We start from the raw sequence: 19,976 nt of genomic DNA on the forward strand, positions 1-19,976 counted from the left end.
TAGGAAAAAAACGTTTAATAAAACTTATTATTGCATTTATAACGAAATGTAATTCCTGTAATTGTATCTAATATATTTTACTAACTGTGATCACTAGACTACGGATATAGAGCTTGCTTTTTCCAGGAATCGGGGCGGTTCGGCTCTATTTACAAAGCTAGAGAGCAAAAAAAAAAAGGTTCGGCCAACATTTCACAAAGCATTTACAACAATTGAACAATAAACGGCGCGCTCTGGGTCCGCTCTTTAGTGATCACTTGTCACCGGAGTCTGAGGGGGCCGTGTATTGTTCAAAGGTTGTAAATGCATTGTTAAAGGTTTGCCGAACAATGGATAGCACTGTGACTATCCTACCTCTAGTGATCACTGTGGATTATTAAGTGACTATTTTTTATATGCTGTCTTCTACGTACATAATATGTACATACGTATGTATGTACTTATTTATATACATTAAAATTTTTTTTTTTCTTTCTTAAATTTCTTTTTTTTTAATCATTCGAAATAGTGAATTTTCCGATCTGTAATTTTGGAAATCTGGCAACCCTGTTCTTATATGACTTTTAAAATATGTAGAAAAATGTTGTATTTAAACAATTTACGGCTTGTTTGCCGCATGCGACTATTTGTGTTTTCATTTTCAGTATATATCTGTATGTATCTCTGTATGATTTATTTTTGTTAAGTCTAGTCCAGATAAGACGTGTATGAACAAACATGGACGCGTACCGAAGAACATGGACATACAGGGAACGCTCGGACGAGCATAGACACTCAAGGCACGCTCGCACAAACTATTACACACAAGACGATCACCGACGATCACGAACGAGCAGGCCGCGCTCAGACGAACGCAGTTACAGGAGACACTCACGGACGAGAGTGTCTCCTGACTCGCTAGGAAGTTATGGACGAAGTCCAGAAAGTCGTGTACGAAGTCCAGGAAGTCGTGGACGAAGTCCAGGAGGTCGTGGACGAAGTCCAGGAGGTCGTGGACGAAGTGCAGGAGGTCGTGGACGAAGTCCAGGAGGTCGTGGACGAAGTCCAGGAGGTCGTGGACGAAGTCCAGGAGGTCGTCGACGAAGTCCAGGAAGTCGTGGTCGAAGTTCAGGAAGTCGTGGACGAAGTCCAGGAAGTCATGGACGAACGCGGACATACAAATCCCGTCAAACTCCACAGGTGGTGCTCGCCCATGCGCGCATTTTATATCTTTGTCCATTTTATACACGCCTTGCGTGTCTGTATTTTGTACGTGCGTGATTTGTCTGTCCGTGTTTTTTTTTATCCGTGCTCTGCAGATGATGGAACGTATGTTCGTCGTCGCCCGCCTTGTGTGTCCATGCTTTTCTTATGCTAGCCGCCGTACTGTATCTTCATGAGCGCCTTGCGCATATTTTAGACACAGCTGTAATTATGTCGAATGTGTCCATATTTCAAAATGCTTTAGCATTATTTTTTTGAAAATCATACGCAAATTCAAAACATGGCAAATGGAACTTAAAGGCGAAGGAAAATGTTGTTCGCGTTTATATTTCTTGCATAATTAAAACGTGCTATTTTTATCGGTCTGTAAATTTCGGAAACCTTTCATCGACGGTTATCATGGCCAATAAGGATGAATTTTAATGCATTTGCCTTTTGACACGTGCTTTGAGAGCTATAGATATTCTCACGTTCATATTTCGTCGTTGAAAACCTTCGTCGTTGAGATTTATTTCGTCGTTGAGATTTCAAGTGCTTTTTACCTACTTTCGATTTGTGTTTTTCCAAGAAATGCATAGCGATCGGTTATTATTCGTTACTATGTATTTATAAGTGCAGCTGAAGTCTAAACCTTTCGTCACACTTGTGTTTTTTATGATAAATATCTGCTAAGTTCTTACTAAGCAGACCCTTTTTTACATAACTCATTTACGTTTCACTTACGATTAATTAGATTCTTTTGTAACCCTCTATTAAAATCAAAGAGCTGATTTATGTATGTATAATATAAGTGCGTTCTCAAACCCAATATATCGAGGAAGTACAACATAATCTGCCCGAGTGTAGACATTTTTACGAGCTTTTTATTTGGATGTGCTTGTACTTACGTTTATAAGCTTATTATATTATTAAAGATACTTCTCCAATATTGAAATTTATTCAAGTGCTTTTCGTAGTCGTCGGCCGCATTCGACTTTCAGTTATAATGGGGCAGCATTGAGAAGATGTGAAGTGCAAAAAATACTAAATAATAAATAACAATTTTTACTATAATGCTTAAAAATCCACAATTTTTTTTTTACGAAAATACAAAAAATCGAAATCAATTAAGTGTCCAATATTACATGCGTGCTCTTCCTTGTCAAACACCACACCGCAGTTTAATGTTCTTATCTAATAATATATAAAACAGCAACTCGATTTCTGTTTGTATCAACGGGCGTTACATTACCAAGCGTTACTCGGGAGCTATTAATATAATTGACACACGAAAGCATTTTGTTTTCGGCAGATTAAAGTACGTACGCCCCCGTACCTTAATCTGCCGAAAAGAAAGCTCGAGTTGGAAAAGACGTTATGTTTCATGAGAAATCCGTAAAAAATAATAAAAAAATTGTTAAAAATATATTTGCGTTGCTGCTGCCAGCCCATTCAAATTTGTCAAATCGTAATTTTTACGCGCGACAAAGTTCCAGTTTTTTTTTGTACCTCCAATTAGAGGTTTTTTAATGCAAAAATATTTCATTTATAAGATGAGGTGAATTAAAAAAATTGACTACTAAAGCGGAACTTGAATTAAAAAATCGTTAAAAGATCGAAAACTTGAATGAGCTGGCAGAAGTGCAAAAAAAATTTTAGGATTTTTATAAATTATTTTTTACGTTATGATGAGAGAGCGGCGTGGAAGTGCGCCAGCACAGAAAAAAATGGGATCCTTTCGTCAATATTCCTATGGTTGTTTTTTTTTGGTCTCTAGAGAGCAAAAAAAAATGGTTAACAAATAGAAATTGACAAAAGGATCCCGTTTCGGAGAATTCGTTTTTATGATACAGAAAGTCTTTTCCAACTCGAGCTTTTTCCAAATTTCAAAGTTCAATGTTTTTGATGTACCCTGATACATAACAAATATTCAAAGACACGTATATTTATATTGTTGTTTTTTTTTTTAATTCTAGTAACTTTATTTTAATATGATTCGGTTTGAAATTTCGTTAAAAATGCGTATATATTTTCCACTTAAATCTGCGAAAAGGGATCCGTGACTTATGTACATACATACATATATTATATTTGACTATCGATGTTGATGATGGAATACCACGTTTGTTGTTTTTTATTGTGGACGAGAGTGCAGTTGATATTATAATAAATATATAATATATGTACATAGAAAAAGGACTGTAGGTTTGATCTTTTTCATAGAGCTTTAATATTATCATTTTACTAGTCATACTTTATAAGTGATATAACATATTTACTTTGAAATTTAGCGTCAAAGGCAAAGAAGTCGGTATTCCTATATAAATAAGTAAGGTATTCGCCAATTAGTATTCAGCATCATATTTGTATTGCCGACTGTCATTTGTCGGCTCCTTTTTCGTGAGCCTTCAAAGGTTTGACAGGTTTATTATGTCTCGAAATACGCATGGCGTTAAGTTTACTTTCAGTTCCTAGAAATTTGAAGACTAAAATCCCACCATTGTAATTTATGGGAAAGTTCACCGAAACATATAATATTATATATTGCAACATGCGTTTCACAATAATCTTATGCATTGAATGAGATTTGACTATCCTACCTCTAATTATATTATTATTACATTTGTATGTGCCGAATATCTTATTGTGCTATTGTGATATTTTAACAGGAACATTTTATACGTGAATTATGTACATCATACTATTGGCCTGTGTACACATATGTGATTGTGCACTCGATTTGATCGACCGACATAAACAAATGATTAAATTAAAAATATTATTATAATATATGCCGCGTACATGACGAACATGCACGCATTAGGCTATTTTTTTACATATTATATACGATATATGTACGTATGTATGTATGTCTTCGATGCAACTTCAAAGAACATCCGTTTCCTTGCGGATGTTCGCAATTTGTCACAAATAAATGATAAAAAAGTGCAGTGGCGTCTGCAGTCACTAGACAGATAGAGCCACCCTTATAAAAATTGTATTACGTATAAATTTAATTTACCATAGCGCTGTAGACATTTATAGGCTTTCGTCTGTTAATGCGGAAGCTTAAATTTCCTCAACCCGGCCGGTAAACTTCAAGCTCTGACATTTTTCGTTGAGACAAGATCATAGTTATAGAATACTATAATAGATATAGAATAAATTATTCTATATCACAAATAGAAAAGATCGCGATCTCTGTTGGATACGTGTGAGCTAACAAACAAATGCATTCTTCACGTGCAATAATGCGAGTGCAACAATGCACATCTTTTACCAAAAACACTAGAGTCCATTGTCATCTAGAAACTGAATACTTCTTTTTCGTTTCTACTTATTCTATTTTAGACACATTTAGTATCAATTGGTTACGGTCAATAATTAGTGTACTTCATAGAACCCTTTATGCAGAAAATATCTTTGTCCGTTTGTCTATGCATGGCATATGTCGTTTCAAATGATTTTTTAATTCTTAAACCTACCCGGAAATATTAGTCAATTGTTGTTTACAAACCGGACACTTTTTTATCTATTTTTGTTAATTGTTTACTAATTAAGTTTAAAATTGAATTATTAAACAATAAAAGCTTGAAAACTAGTTGCGAACAATTATTGACTAGAGCCTCTTCATTAAAGACGTCTAAGGTCACACATCGGTTGTTGAGATTTAACCTTCCACGAAAAACGCTTGAATATAAAATTATGGGTTGAAATTATAAATCTTATAACCAGAGATCGACTACACGCTTTATTGTCATTTTATTAAAAGGACATGTTTCCACAAGCTTTTAGTCCGCTTGCTTTGAAGCCTTTTCCTTTGCCTTAACCATTTCTAAAAAATAAAAACCACGTGTATCCGATCTAGTTACAAAAAATGGTTCACTATTGACTATTGTCAACTACTTAACGATAGTGATGTTTCTCAGCAACGAAGATTTTTACTAATCAAATTTAATTATCACATCGACTTTTTTCACATCAAGTGCTAGCTCAAGAGGAGTTTCGAGATATTTTCGATGGTTTATATATTTCTACCGAAAAGGTTCGTTTCTATTAACTGATTTATTTGAAAAATCTTGAGCACATTCTGAAGGATTGTGTTTTGTATAACTTTTTCCTCATAGCAGTCGAGATCTCGCTTCGGCCAGAGTATTTTCAAATTTATCACCAAATTAAGTAACGTACTGGTGTTTTTGGCTTTTACCCTCTGAGAAATGTAACATTACACAAGTCTGGTACGTGTTGGTATGCGAGGTTTCTGAAAGCGTGGACGCCCTAATGTTAAAATGGTGGACTTTCGTCAGCAGATTTCAATTTCAAGGTTGTCTGGTACATGCGTATGTTGTAATCGCGAAAACTTTCTGGATAAGATCTTTCGCCATGAAATTTGACTCCTATGCGCGAAAACGTAAAACTTCTATCAATTATTATTCAGACTTGAACTATGTACATACCTTAGTCCTTGCTCATATTAAGTGATTATAAAATATGTATATGAAAGTGAAAAAAGTAACTGTTTAACTGTTTAGCCTTTGAATTATTATTTATTTACATATTAAAATACTATTTACATACTAACGCGTCACTGTGACCAGAATATAAGCATAATTCAAATACTATATATATAAGAAAATTAGCGAGACATCTGCATATGTTATAGATAATAAATTTGAAATCATATTCAAATAGTGGTGACATAGTGAGTAGGAAGGTTTTTGCCAATTTGATGGAGGAACCGCTCCATCAATGAAATCAGATAAATTGGCAAACTCTGATAGGAAACCATTGACTTGGATTCACAAAAAACCAATTCTGACTAGCAGCATTAAAGATTATACTCAGAATAAATTATTTTCAATTGCGGTCAGCTCTCTCGGTGATCGTAATTAACGTAACCACCGAGCCATGCTAATAATTAGAGATAGGATAGTCACAGTGCTATCCATTGTTCGGCAAACCTTTAACAATGCATTTACAACCTTTGAACAATACACGGCCCCCTCAGGCTCCGGTGACTACTAATAATAACACTTTGTAAAAATAGTTATTAGTTGACCTGGTGATTTACAGTCAATTCGCAATATTGCGTAAGTTATGCAAAAAATAAATGAAACGTTGTGTAAAACAAACCAGTGTTGCGAAACTTTTTCAGAACGAGCGAGCAAAATTGTCTTCCTATTCAATATTTTCAACAATTGTGAAAGGAAAACTTGCGTCTTAGATGAAATTTTTGAAAAATAAATTTTTTATGATAGATTCCTCAAAATTAGACTTAACATTATTTATTTTGAACTTATTTATGATAAAGTCGAACAGGAAAAACATGCATATTTAAAATATTCGGATATATAAAACCGGTGTTTGTCGATAGAATAGCTACATTTTGTTGTGTTGGGGTGAGTTCACGTATCCAAATGATAAGCTAAAGTCGGTTCACAGCATTTAGTCTACGACTCATGAACCACCGTAAACTTTTAAAGGCAGTTAGCCGAGTTATCGGACATGCAGTAGTCCGGACAGGCCCGGCATTCCCCATAAACGTTATTTGTCACAAACTCTCCACTTTACATTGGTCCGGAATTCCTACATTACAATATGTTCAAATCGAATTTTGTATGTTGACGACTATTTCGTGACCGCAATTTTTATATCTGGACAGGTTTCATCACTTTAACCCTTTGAATGCTGAACAACGCCGATCGGCGTTTTGCCAACAAGGCCATCAGTCTGAAATACGCCTATCGGCGTTGTTTTTTTGAGTGTGTAAAAAATAAACAAGAATACTACTCGCTAAGCTTTACCAGGTAGAATTGAAAAAAAAATACATTGAACATGGATCGTGTAATCCGTGTCAATGATTATAAAGTCTGGTTGACACCGGAATTTCTGAATTTATAACCATAGCAGAATTTCTCGGTGGATATCGCTAATCGCTGAGTATTTTAGATTGTGGCTTGGCATTTACATTGTGAGCATTATATTTCAACAATAATGAAGAAGATGGAACTAGTTTTGGAAAAATACATTCATTAAGAGACATATTTTATTTATTTTATATTGTTACAAGGTATATTAGAATGTCTAAACACACCTTTACAAAACGCGAAATCGTCGCGGGCAGTTAACTAGGGTTTGTTTGGATTAGCTACAATTTTTATACCTGCTTTCTATTGGATTTCTAAATAATTCTAGTTGGAAATGTTGGCAAAATTTTCAGCGTGGCGGGCCTTCAACAGAAAAGACGTCGGCACTCAAAGGGTTAAACATATGTAAATAGTGCTGCATGAATATCATATGCATGTACATACATATATGAATATGATGTTCACATTATTTTATCCTAAACGTATCTGGGTATATTAACAGGCCATCTCGCAATATTAACGCTCGTTTTTGTTTTATCTTTTTAAAAATGTGTGGCACTTAATTTATTTCGCTATCAGTTTCCAACGTCATATGACAGCCAAAGGGTAGCTAAATAACGAAAATTTTCATCATGTAAATTTCATTTTACAAGGTTTCCCCGCCTCACTCTATTTTCAGTAAACAAGTTTTCGCTTCCAATTTCAACCCTAGTCAATGGCGTTGGCGTATTAATTTTATTCCGGAAATATGCACCGCATCGTATGTACTATATACACACACATATGTCGGTTGCACGTTCTCCACGGGATACTAGCGGAATAATCTGATCGTACCTGGTTTAATGTATACTACTAGGTATACATATATTGAATGCAATGCGATCATCTCGCTAAAATTGACATTTGAGAATTAAATCACGTTCGACAGATTCTATTTATCTATCAGTGTAAAAGGCCCCATACAGAAAATAACACAGATAAAAAATATAATTATTTACATATGTAAATTGTACATAGTATGTTAAAACCAGTATATAATGATGTAATGACCATAAATCGGCGGACAAGTTGGTTTTACCCACAAAAAAATGGTTCACTATTGTGATTTACTATTGTCAACCTTTTTGCTCTCTTGCTCTGTAGGACAATAGTAATTGACAATTTTTTGAACCATTTTTGTGAGCAAAAGCAACTTGTTCGCCAATCTCTGGTAATGACTAGAGGTAGGATAGTCACAGTGCTATCCATTGTTCGGCAAACCTTTAACAATGCATTTACAACCTTTGAACAATACACGGCCCCCTCAGGCTCCGGTGACTAGTAATGACTGAAGGTGGTGGATGCTTTTACAAATAACAATTGACGCTACCCATCGACCAATTTTCTTTCTATGATGAGAGCAGGGCCGGTTCAAAGGTGCAGCAGACTAGGCAAGTGCCTTTTGTATTTTTTTGATTATTAAATTGAAAAAAATAATAATTTGGCTTTCTTTTAACTTATAAAACATTACATATTCAACTTAATTTTTCTACTCGAAGTAACAATCCTGATTGTATATGTATATGTAGGTAAAATATTATAAATATCAACGACTAACGAATAAAGCTTATAAAACATGTCGTCGGTACAAATGGTAATTTGGGATTGTATTTTATATAAAATACCGCTGAAACATATGTATGTATGTACATATATATATATATATATATATATATATATATATATATATATATATATATATATATATATATATATATATATATATATATATATATATATATATACATACATATACATGTATCAGGGATGGATTTACTTCACGATATTAAATATCTTAACCAATCATATTCGAAAGAAGAAAGAAGAAGATTTGTTCCGTGCTTCATTCCGAGCTGGCTCGTCGACGGATCTAGAGAGGGGACACCTGGTGGTGATTGGTGGAAACTAGTGTTGTATCTCACTCTTTCACTATGTGCCTCTCTTTTGTGCAATATGGAATAGGGTTTGTAAATACTATGCCATTGGATAGGGATCAGGGCAGAGGTTTTTGCTTTTTGGTTTTGGTTTTGATTTTTTACAAGCTTTTTTTGCTCTCTTGCCATTGCCCCGATGACCATCTGATGCACTGGCGGATCCACGGTGGTGGCACGAGGTTAATGGCCACCACCCTAGAGGACTACATACATAATATCATACATGCAAATAATAATTAAAATTCGCATTCGGCCCTTAAAAACGCAATTCAAACGCGCCATTTTGGTCTAAAAAGTAAAATCATTAAATCGGGGATGTGAGCAGATCACTCTGCCCTTCATGTATAAAATGTTATCATGAGCATAATCAATTCAGCTGATCCATGATCCTTCGCCTACACTGGGAATTTCCGCTTTTTTTCTAGTTGAAATGTGCTTCATAAATTAATAAGTTTATATAACAATAACTTAATAATATAATTGAATATAGGTCTTATTTTTGTAAAAAATATATGTGTATTAAAAATTATAAATGGCCCCCACCCTGCAAATTTCCTTGATCCGCCAGTGATCCGATGTCTGGTCATTAGAATTCAAAAACGATAACTCCAACACAACCATTTTTACAAATCGCTTTTTCATTACGATTACAATTCAGGAAAATATTTGCCTCTTATCCGATCGTTTTCATACTTTGCCATATTGCTCATTTTGGTCATCAATAAGGATAATGGATAGCACTGTGATAAGGATAGTCACAGTGCTATCCATTGTTCGGCAAACCTTTAACAATGCATTTACAACCTTTGAACAATACACGGCCCCCTCAGGCTCCGGTGACTAGTTATCACCTTTGCGTTCTAACGACACGATTTGTGTATAATATGTACATGCATATACGGTAAATGGTCCTGGAGGACATCGATTATTAATTAATCGGCTTTGCATAATATGTTTACATACATACATATATACTATAACTGATTTACTGGTTATTATGCGTTATTGAATTTTTAATTTTGTCCATGGGGGAGGCTTTCCGAGTTGTTTTATTGTTTTGTTGGCTTATTTTGTAATCTTCGTGATGCATTAGTAGCAGTGAGTGCACTTTCCAGTGAACATTTAATCCGTGAGTAAATCCGTTTCACGCGAGAAAATGAAATATAGTGTAATGCAGTTGTTGGGGTTGGGTTTTAAAATCGTACACGAAAAATATGTAACAACAAAGAAAACGCATATAAAGAATTGTCTACATATGTACATTTAATAATAAAAAAGGATAATTTTTTTGGCACGGCTGTAAAATAAATTACACGACAAATGTCAAAACGACATTTAATGTCAAATTAACATCTCTAAAATAGCTCGCACTACAGAGTCGGCGTTTGCCCGCCAAATTAAACGTCAAACGAGTTGTCAGGAACAAAAATAAAATTTTATAGTTCAGTGAAATCATATCCAATTACATTTTCACTGGCCCCTATCAGTGAAATTATAATTTTTGACAGTTGGATGATAGCGCGTCGCCCCGCTCCTGTCCATTCCCACTCTTCACATGGTCCACACATCGTAATATCCATACAAACACATCATAATATCTTAGTAGCTAACACTTATTTATTTAAGGGTTAGATTACGTTAGGGTTGGTTTTATTCATTTAAGATTAGGTTGTTAGGATCGGTATTTATTTTTGTTACTGACAACCCATTTGACGTTTGATTTGTCGGGCGAACACTGAATCTGTCGTACGAACTATTTTAGAGAGGGGCACTCTTTTTATTTGCAGGGCGAAATGTTTTAGATATGGGCATTCGCATATAATGTAGTGATAAATACCTTATTTTTCTGGAAATACGGCTATTTTTCTCCCTTTCTGTGCGAGTAAGAGAGCGCGCCAACTCTCAGTAATAGATCTGTACTTGAAACGTTAAAGATCAAGTGGGGTGACCAAGATGGAAATTTCTTTATTCAATCGATTGCGAACAATACATACATCCAAATTAATAAATATAAAAAACCAAACACATACATATTTATTATATTTCATTCAACTGTTATAACGGATCCAAACCGTGTTGTAAAAAGGGGGAAGGGCAACGGGGGTATTGATGTCCAGGTCGCACCAAGTTTAGGGGCGACATGAATTCAAATATATTTGCCACAAAATATAAGCTTAGGTTCACTTCGAAATGTACAATGAATTTGAATTCTTTTACAAAATTCTTTATTCTTTACAAAATTCTTATATTGAAAGTATTAAATGCAATAATGTTGCGTCAGATTTGATCTCGACTGTGAAAGCGGAAGTTGCATTTAAGGCAATGCTTTCTATATATACGCGTATATATGTATATTGTGTCTGGGCGTCTTGTGGGGGTGGAGGAGGGGGCAAAAAAATGCATACCCCGGGCACCATCTAGGGCGCAGATACACAGAGTGTTACACGGTACGGGGGTTTTTTTTTTAGATAGTGTTTTCGGTGGTATATTTTATTTGTATTAACAGTGATTATCATATTTGAAGAAATGTAGGAGAAACTTGTCGAAATAATAAGATCGTACAACGAAATAATAAGATCGAAGATAATAAGTAATAACGACATGAAGACACCCTTTCACAGCTGGAGTCTGTCTAGGCATGCCGTGCCGTACGATTCTGTGTGTATGCGCTTTAATCCTTGCCACGCCACTGGTTCAAAACTGAAACTTGCTTACCTTTCCGTTATTCTTACAAATCAAGCTTGTGCATATATTTGTTGATTTTTGACAACCATTATGTTTGTGGTATGATGGTAAGTTTTATACATTGTTTTATATGTGTGCATATAAATAATTTAATGTGATTTTTAATAGTCTGGCATATTGGCGTAATCCACTATTGCAGCAACTCCCAACTTTTTTCGGCTTGGTAACCCATTTTCAAAAATTTTACCCCCATATTATAACATTGTTTTTGTATTTTATTTAATCCTCAAACGCCCCCCCTCCCCTCCCTGTCCTCCCAACCTGATTATGTAGCTCGTACATATTTAAATCTTTCAAAAATTCTTATCCCATTCTCATCTTCAAAAATTCTATCGTCAATCTGTTTAACCCTTTGAGTGCTGACGTATTTTCTGTTGAAAGCCCGCCACGCTGAAACTTTGGCCAACATTTCCAACTAGAATTATTTAGAAATCCAATAGAAAGCAGCAATAAAAATTTTAGCTAATCCAAACAAACCCTAGTTAACTGCCGCCGAGGATTTCGAGTTTTGTTAAGGTGTGTTTAGACTTTCTAATATACCTTGTAACAATATAAAATAAATAAAAAGAAGTCTATTAATGAATGTATTTTTCCAAAACTAGTTCCATCTTCTTCATTGTTGTTAAAACGTAATGCTCACAATTTAAATGCCAAGCCACAATTTAAAATACTCAGCAGTTGGAGATTTTAATCGAGAAATTCTGCTATGGTTATAAACAGGCGCGGCTCGTGCATAGGAACTGCGGCACTGCAGCACCCCCAAGAAAATTACAAAAAAAATCGCATTTACAACTTGTGTTTAGATATATTTGACATACTCATTAATAATGATTATGTCAAATATCTAATCATTCTTATTTAAATTATATTCACAAGTTGTAAATGTATACAAATGTGATTTTTTTGTATTTTTTCTGGGGGTGCTGCAGCGCCGCAGTTCCTATGCACGAGCCGCGCCTGGTTATAAATAAAGCCCGGATAATCAAGGTGCCGTTCATTGTTCAAATGTTGTAAATGCATTGTTAAAGGTTTGACAAACTTTTTTTTACAAAGCATTTACAACAATTGAACAATGAGTGGCACCTTGGCTATCCGTACTCTAGTTATAAATTCAGAAATTCCGGTGTCCACCAGGTTTATAAAAATGTTCAATGATTTTATTTGTTCAATGCTTGTTTATTATTTACACACTCAAAAAACAACGCCTATCGGCGTATTTCAGTCTCATAGAATTGTTGGCAAAACGCCGATCGGCGTTGGTCTGCATCCAAAGGGTTAAGGCAAGAGTTGGTTGAAATGTCGTTAATTTTTGACTTTATTTTATTTTTCATTTAATATTAATTTCAATATAAATTTAGTTTCTTAGAAAAGTCAAAAATAATCATTTGTTAAAATAATGATTTGAAAAACAATGTTTTTCCGACATTTTGAATATTTTTTTGCTTATCTCTAAACACACCCCTCGGGTACCACGGTTGGGAATCGCAACACTATAAAACAATATGCATGACCATCTCATATTTATACCATTCTCTTCTCTATTTCAGTTACCGGTGAAAGAAACTGATGACATGGGTGAAGATGATGCACACCATTATGCAAATTATCACAATCCTTATTGTGAAAACAATAATTACAATCCCAGATTCAACTATTATGGGGATCGACCCCCGCAGCCCCAATATGCACACCCATTACTTAGAGAAAGCCTTTTATACAGATGGCCTTTGCTTCCATTCTACTCTCAACCTCCATTCAGATATTATCCACCTACGAGCCATCAGCCGAACTATCCCTTTCATCGAGGTCAATCGGCCCCTAGAATCTTCCAGCATCGGGCAAACTACCGAAATCCAGTTTATAATAACATACCGAATTATTACAATCCATCAGCTCAATTCGAAGACCAACGCGCCCAAGGTATACCGCAGAAGAGAAAATATCCTGTCTGCCATAACCATCCACATGCACCGGAAATAATCATCGTTGATGAAACTTCTGCACAAATTTTAAATGATACTAATTATTCGACTCAAAACCAACCGGTGCAGGCTCACTCCGGCATTGATTTGAATCATATGGCACGGCAGAAGAAGGACAAGAATGGTGCGAGTTTGCCGAAGCAACGTAAAACTGTAAAACCTCCCGTAAAAAAAAACTCATGTCCACCTTTAAATCCGCATGGTTCGAAGACGTCGGCGCAAAATATAGCCCATGAAGTTACACAACAGCATCCATTACCTGCAGCCAACGTGTATTCATTTGCATCTCCACCAGGTAGGACTCATTGTGGATTGGGTCAACCTTTGCAAAATACAGACAAATATTGTCCACATCATTCAACACAAGTCGCCCCAGCTACGAATGATAATGTTTTCACTTCGCCGCCACGGAATACGAATCGGGATGGTTTGAGTCAGCCGATGCAAAAGGCATTCGCCAAAGCTCCATTGAATCACCCAATTCCAGTTGTCGAAATTATAAATGTAGATACACCACCACCGAATACGGATCATGGTGGATTGGGTCAACAGCATCTTTCATCACAAGTTAGAACAGGTATGAATAATTCGAGTCAAACGACACTAGATATTTTCCGTGACGCTAATCGACATCGCCAATTGCGAATTTCTACAGATGTACCTGTCGATAATAATAACGTGAATCCGTTAACATCGTCATCGACAGAAAATCTGAATATTTTGAGTCAACCAACCCAAAATGCGTTCGGTAACACTCCTCAACATTGCCAAATTCCAATATTTCCAAATGTAAATCCGTTGATATCGCCGTCAAGAAAAAATCAGAATATTTTGTGTCAACCACCCCAAAATATGTTAGGTGACACTCCTCAACATCGCCAAATGCCAATGTTTCCAAATGTAAATCCATTAACATCACTGTCAATTAAAAATCAGAATATTTTGAGTCAACCAACCCAAAATGCGTTCGGTAACACTCCTCAACATTGCCAAATGCCAATGTTTCCGAATGTAAATCCATTAACATCGCCGACAATCGAAAATCAGATTAGTATGAGCCAACAAACCCAAAATACGTTAAGTGACACTTCTCAAAATCGGCAAATTCCGATTGTAAATCCGTTGATATCACTGTCGAGAATAAATCGAAATAGTTTGAGTCAAACAACGCAAAATACTTTGCGTGACACTCCTCAACATCACCAAATGCCAATGTTTCCAAATGTTAATCCATTAACATCGCCGACAATTGAAAATAAGAATAGTTTGAGTCGACAAACCCAAAATACATTAGGTGACACTCCTCAGCATTGCAAATTGCGATTCGTACGCATAGATAATAAAACAAACCCGTTTAACAAAACTTCAGTGTTAAGTAAATGTCATCCGACAAGAGTTTCACCCATCATAGAAGAGAATACATCACGGAATATGAAACAGCATAGTGAAAATGAAGTGAATAAAAGTCAACAGCATTCATCAAATGAAAATAACAATGCGCATTTACTTAAATCGTCGCAGAAAATAAATCAAGTTAGCTTGAATCAACCAATTGAAAATTTGACTGCCGAAGCTCCACAACCTCGTATAATACATATTTCACCAAATTGTAGCGATAGTTACTTATTTGTATCACCTCCGCGTGGGAACCAGGATGAGTTTGTTCAACCGGTGCAAAACATAGCTGCTGATAGTCAACAGCTTCATCCAACATATGCGAAGAAGGATAATCGTGTTTCGAATCAAGCGACGTTGAATGTGATAGATGAAACTCCACCACATCATCCATCGCCGATAGTAGATAAAACCGATGATAATATAAATACATTAAATCGGAATTCTTTGATTCAACCGAACCCAAAAATGGTTGTAACTTCACAGAATAAAGCACCTACCGCAAAAAATAGGTATTCAGATACATCGAATAATGACCAGTGTGCATTGGATCTTTCGGAAACTCGACGTAAATCATCTACCGCTGATTTGGTTCAACTAACGCAAAAAACGATTGATGAAACGCTACAGGATCAACCACGAGAGATTTCACGTATTGTAAATAATTATGCATTAAAATCTCCGCCGGAGAAGATTCAGAATGCTTTGAGTCACCAGACACAAAATGTGATCGTTGAAACTCCGCAGCGTCATTCTTCCCAAATTCCAAAAAAAAGGACGTTTAAATTTCGAGTACCGTCGAATAGTTTAAATCAAACTGATGTAGACGACAACATGTTTTTATCATTGACGAAAAAAAATCGGTATGGTTTGAGTTTGTCGAGGCCAAATTTGACCGTTGAATATCACCCAACACGCATTGCAGATAGCAATGCACTGTCGCATCAAGATGATTCGAAGAAGTCGAGTATGCATGTGACAATCGAAACTTTACCTGACAATCGAAAGCCTGATGACAACAACCCAGAACATATGTGTCGACCGTTAAAGAAAAATATAAGTGATTTGAGTGTGTCAAAACAGTACATGAATAACCAACCTGTAAAACTTCATTCGACCGCTGGAGATGACGAAATATATGCGTGTACATTATCTAAGAACAATCTGAATAATTTTAGTCAATCTAAACCAAACGTGTTTCAAGAGATTGTGCATTATGATTCGCCGGAAACTGACATTGGATATTCTTCACCAAATAAAAATCAAGTTGCTTCGAATCAGGTGACACAAAATACAATCACTGAAAATCCACAGCATTCATCGCAGAAATCAATCATTGCAAATAACTACACCATTCGTTCTTCCTCGTTGCCAAAGGAGAATCAAGAGAGTTGCGTAAAGCAAACTGTAATTTGCGAAAACCCAATGTTAAAATTATCGAGAATTTCACCGATTGCGTGTCCCTCGAATATGGTATTGATTGAAAATCAAAAAATGAATGAACAAAATAACTCCTCTGCAAAAGAAGTTGACAAACTCACATCATCGCAAAATCTTGAAGATTTTAGTCACTCGAATCAAATAGTACCAACCGAAGATGAAGAAATAAATAGTGTTCATTCGACAGGTAACGAAATCGACTTACTTGCATCATCAAATGAAAACATTGAAGATTTTAGTCAGTTAACGGTAGATGAGCAAGAAGTGGAAGAACAACCCGATTTTTCTTTGGAAGATGTCGAAATGGATTTGGTGAAATCACCATTAAATGAAAATATTCAAGATTTCAGTCACCAAAAAAAAAATGAATATCAAGAAGTGCACGAAAGTTGTAACTCTCCTGAGGAAGATGGCACAATTAATTTAATCACATCATTGTCAAATGAAAATCTTGAAGATCATCTAATGGAAAATGATCAAGAAATGGAAGATCAAGACGATTTTATTACGGAAGAAATCGAAATGCAGTTACTGGCATCACCATTAAATGAAAATCTTGAAAATGTTAGTCCCCCCCTTGAAATTGAATATCAAGAAGTGCACGAACGGTGCAACTCTCCCGCAAAAGATAGCGAAAATAATTTATCACCTTCAAATCTTGAAGATACTAAAATGGAAATTGAAGATCAAGAAATGGAAATTGAAGGTCACCAAATGGAAATTGAAGATCAAGAAATTACCGAACGTAATTCCCCCGTGAAAGGATATGAAATGAATTCACTCCTATCTTCGCCAAAAGAAAGTCTGGAAGATTTTAGCTACCCAAAGAAAAATGAAGGTCAAGATACGTCAGTACAATCCGACTCCCTTGCGGAATATAACGAAATGAATTTACTTCCATTGTCATCAAAAGAAAGTCTGGAAGATTCGAATCCCCCGAAACAGGAGATTATCACAACTCAACAAATTTTTGAACAGCATATGGAAGATAATGTGAATGCACTCTCGTCACCAAAAGAAAAATCGGAAGATTCTCTTTTGAACCAAGACGTAATCGTGAATATTCAAGAAGTGCATTCATACACTTGCTTTGGGAAAGAAAACAACATGAATTTACTCATATCGGCGTTACAGGCGGATCTAGATAATTTGGAAGCTATGCGGGCTCAACCGGAGCGTCTGGATTCAAGTATTGCAGCCAAAGATAAACACATGAATGAACTTCCATCATCGCCAAAAGAAAATCAGGATGATTTGTGCGAGTCAACGGAGAATATAATCTCGAAAAGTCAACAAAATCTTATTGTTTCTCCTGCCAAAGATGACAATATGAATGTGCTCACATCGTCACCAAATTCAAGTGTCCCAGATCAGGATGATTTGAATCAGATGAACCAAGAAGAAGTCACTGAAAGTCATTCGCCACACTCTTCATCCAACTCGGATGCTAACAATGTGAACACATCGTCACCGGAGCAAAATAATGATGATATAAGTACGTCACAGCAAGACGTGTGTGATAATTTACCGGGAACTTCGCGTACTATCGATAACGATACATCCAGTGATGATATATCGCAATCCGAACCTCAAATAGAGACTACGTCTACGTCTAAAGGTTTTTCGAAAAAAATACCGAATGTAATGTGCCGTTTAAGAATTGAGCCCACGATGCTGGAACGCATATTGCGACGCAGTAAGAAGCAGCGAATAAAAAATATACCACTGAATGATAATGCGTTTAATTGGCCGTACTCTGAATTAGTGTCGATCAGCGATGCTGCTCGAGCTAAAGGTCCTTATTATCTGTTGTATCAGAATCTGGAACTTTTTCGTCAGTTTTTCAAACAGTTTAATTCAGTCGCCGTCGACGAAAATCCGTACGATACAATGGACGTCGAAGAAGTCGAAGATGAGAAACCGAAAATCAACATTCTCGACACGTTGACTTTATGTGCTCATTCTCAGATACAAAACGCATCGTTCAATTTGACTGGTGATGTCGATAACAATTTAAAACTCGAAAGAGATATTTTCGACGACGACGACACTAAAATGGATGTCGATGACAATTCTAATAACGAGCATCATTTGGTTTCTGATAGTGTGATGGCTAATAAGAGTGCAGATACTGAACCTCAAGATCATTTACAAAACGTACTTTCCGATTTGATAAACGATGATTCTGATTTGTCTCTAAGGAAAAAAGTAGATAATTTTGTAGCAAAAGTTAATAATATAACTAATGAAGATGATTCAAATTTGAATTCGGAAACCGACCTTGTTGAGACTAACACTTTGACCGATGTCAATACTGATGTCAATATTGATGTTAATACTGATATCGCAGCGACAAGTGCAGAAGAAGATGACGGTTTAGATCAACAGCTGGGAAATATACATAGTGTTTATGATTTTGATCAACCTGAACCGGTGGCGACTACTTCGATTGCTAAGAAGCAACCTGTCAACGTCAAGATTACTGACAATCTTCTCGAAATATTGGAAGGCAAACAAAAGGAAAAATCGAAAGTCAAAGGTAAAAATAATGAAAAGGGTGAATGTTCTAAATCTAGTCACAAGAAAAAGTACACTTGCAGATGCGGTCGAGTTTTCAAACGTAAAAGTCTCATCGCAAAACATGCTAAAAACGATTGTTCCATCGATTCTGACTCGTCCGAAAAGGATTCTACTACAAAAACGGTATCGGTGAGTGTAACTAAGAAGGATCAAGCGTTGGCCAACAAGTCTTTGAAGATGCTGTTTAGGCTCGAGTCTCCCAAGAATAGTAAGGGCACCAGCAAAAGGTTCGTCGTCACCTCAAAGGCCAGTCCAACTCCAGAAGCGCCAAAATTTCACAAAATGTGTGATAAGTGTGGCGAGGGGCACCCAGACGAGTTCTCGTTCGTGATGCACATGGCTGGACACGACCGCGTAGCAAAAAAATCGAAAAAATCCATCCAAAGGTCCAACTCAAGCAAGTGAATCATCGACGCTATGTATATATATACCTGTATTTAAATACATCATATTTGTATTTGTGAATGTCAACAAAAAAAAAACTTGTAAAGCTTTAAGACTGTTTTCACCCTCATTTAATGAAGAAAACAAACGGTCCATATTATTATTTTACAAAAACGTATACTATACTTTTTTTTGAACAAAGCGAATGAAAACCTTTGTATTATTAGTATAACTATACATATGTAAGAGGGTAATTTTTTTAAAAAAAGAATCGTCTTGTCAAACTGATCATTGTAACTTAAAGCCATTGTTTTTACAATGAAATGATTTTTAAAAATAAATTTCATCAAAATCTCAGCATTTTTGAAATACTTAACGCAAATTTTTTCCCCTCCTCGTTGAATAACTGATATTTTCACACCTTGAAC

At 35.8% G+C, this 19,976-nt stretch overlaps 1 protein-coding gene across 3 annotated transcripts in view; it reads left to right on the forward strand.

Moving 5' to 3' along the window:
• The window catches only part of LOC143909607 (uncharacterized), a 61,327-nt gene extending 41,660 nt beyond the window's left edge, over nucleotides 1-19,667 (forward strand). Inside the window, exons 3-4 of one of the 3 annotated variants that reach the window (XM_077427677.1) lie at nucleotides 687-1,179; nucleotides 13,315-19,667. In XM_077427677.1, coding sequence (XP_077283803.1) covers nucleotides 718-1,179; nucleotides 13,315-19,569 — 6,717 coding nt within the window. In that variant the 5' untranslated portion in view covers nucleotides 687-717 and the 3' untranslated portion in view covers nucleotides 19,570-19,667. The remainder of the gene's footprint in view (nucleotides 1-686; nucleotides 1,180-13,314) is intronic. The other 2 variants (XM_077427676.1, XM_077427678.1) reach the window with 2 other exon arrangements.
• Nucleotides 19,668-19,976: the final 309 nt, after the last annotated feature.

This window comes from Arctopsyche grandis, chromosome 3 (assembly GCF_051622035.1).
Source record: "Arctopsyche grandis isolate Sample6627 chromosome 3, ASM5162203v2, whole genome shotgun sequence".
Taxonomy (NCBI): Eukaryota; Metazoa; Arthropoda; class Insecta; order Trichoptera; family Hydropsychidae; genus Arctopsyche; species Arctopsyche grandis.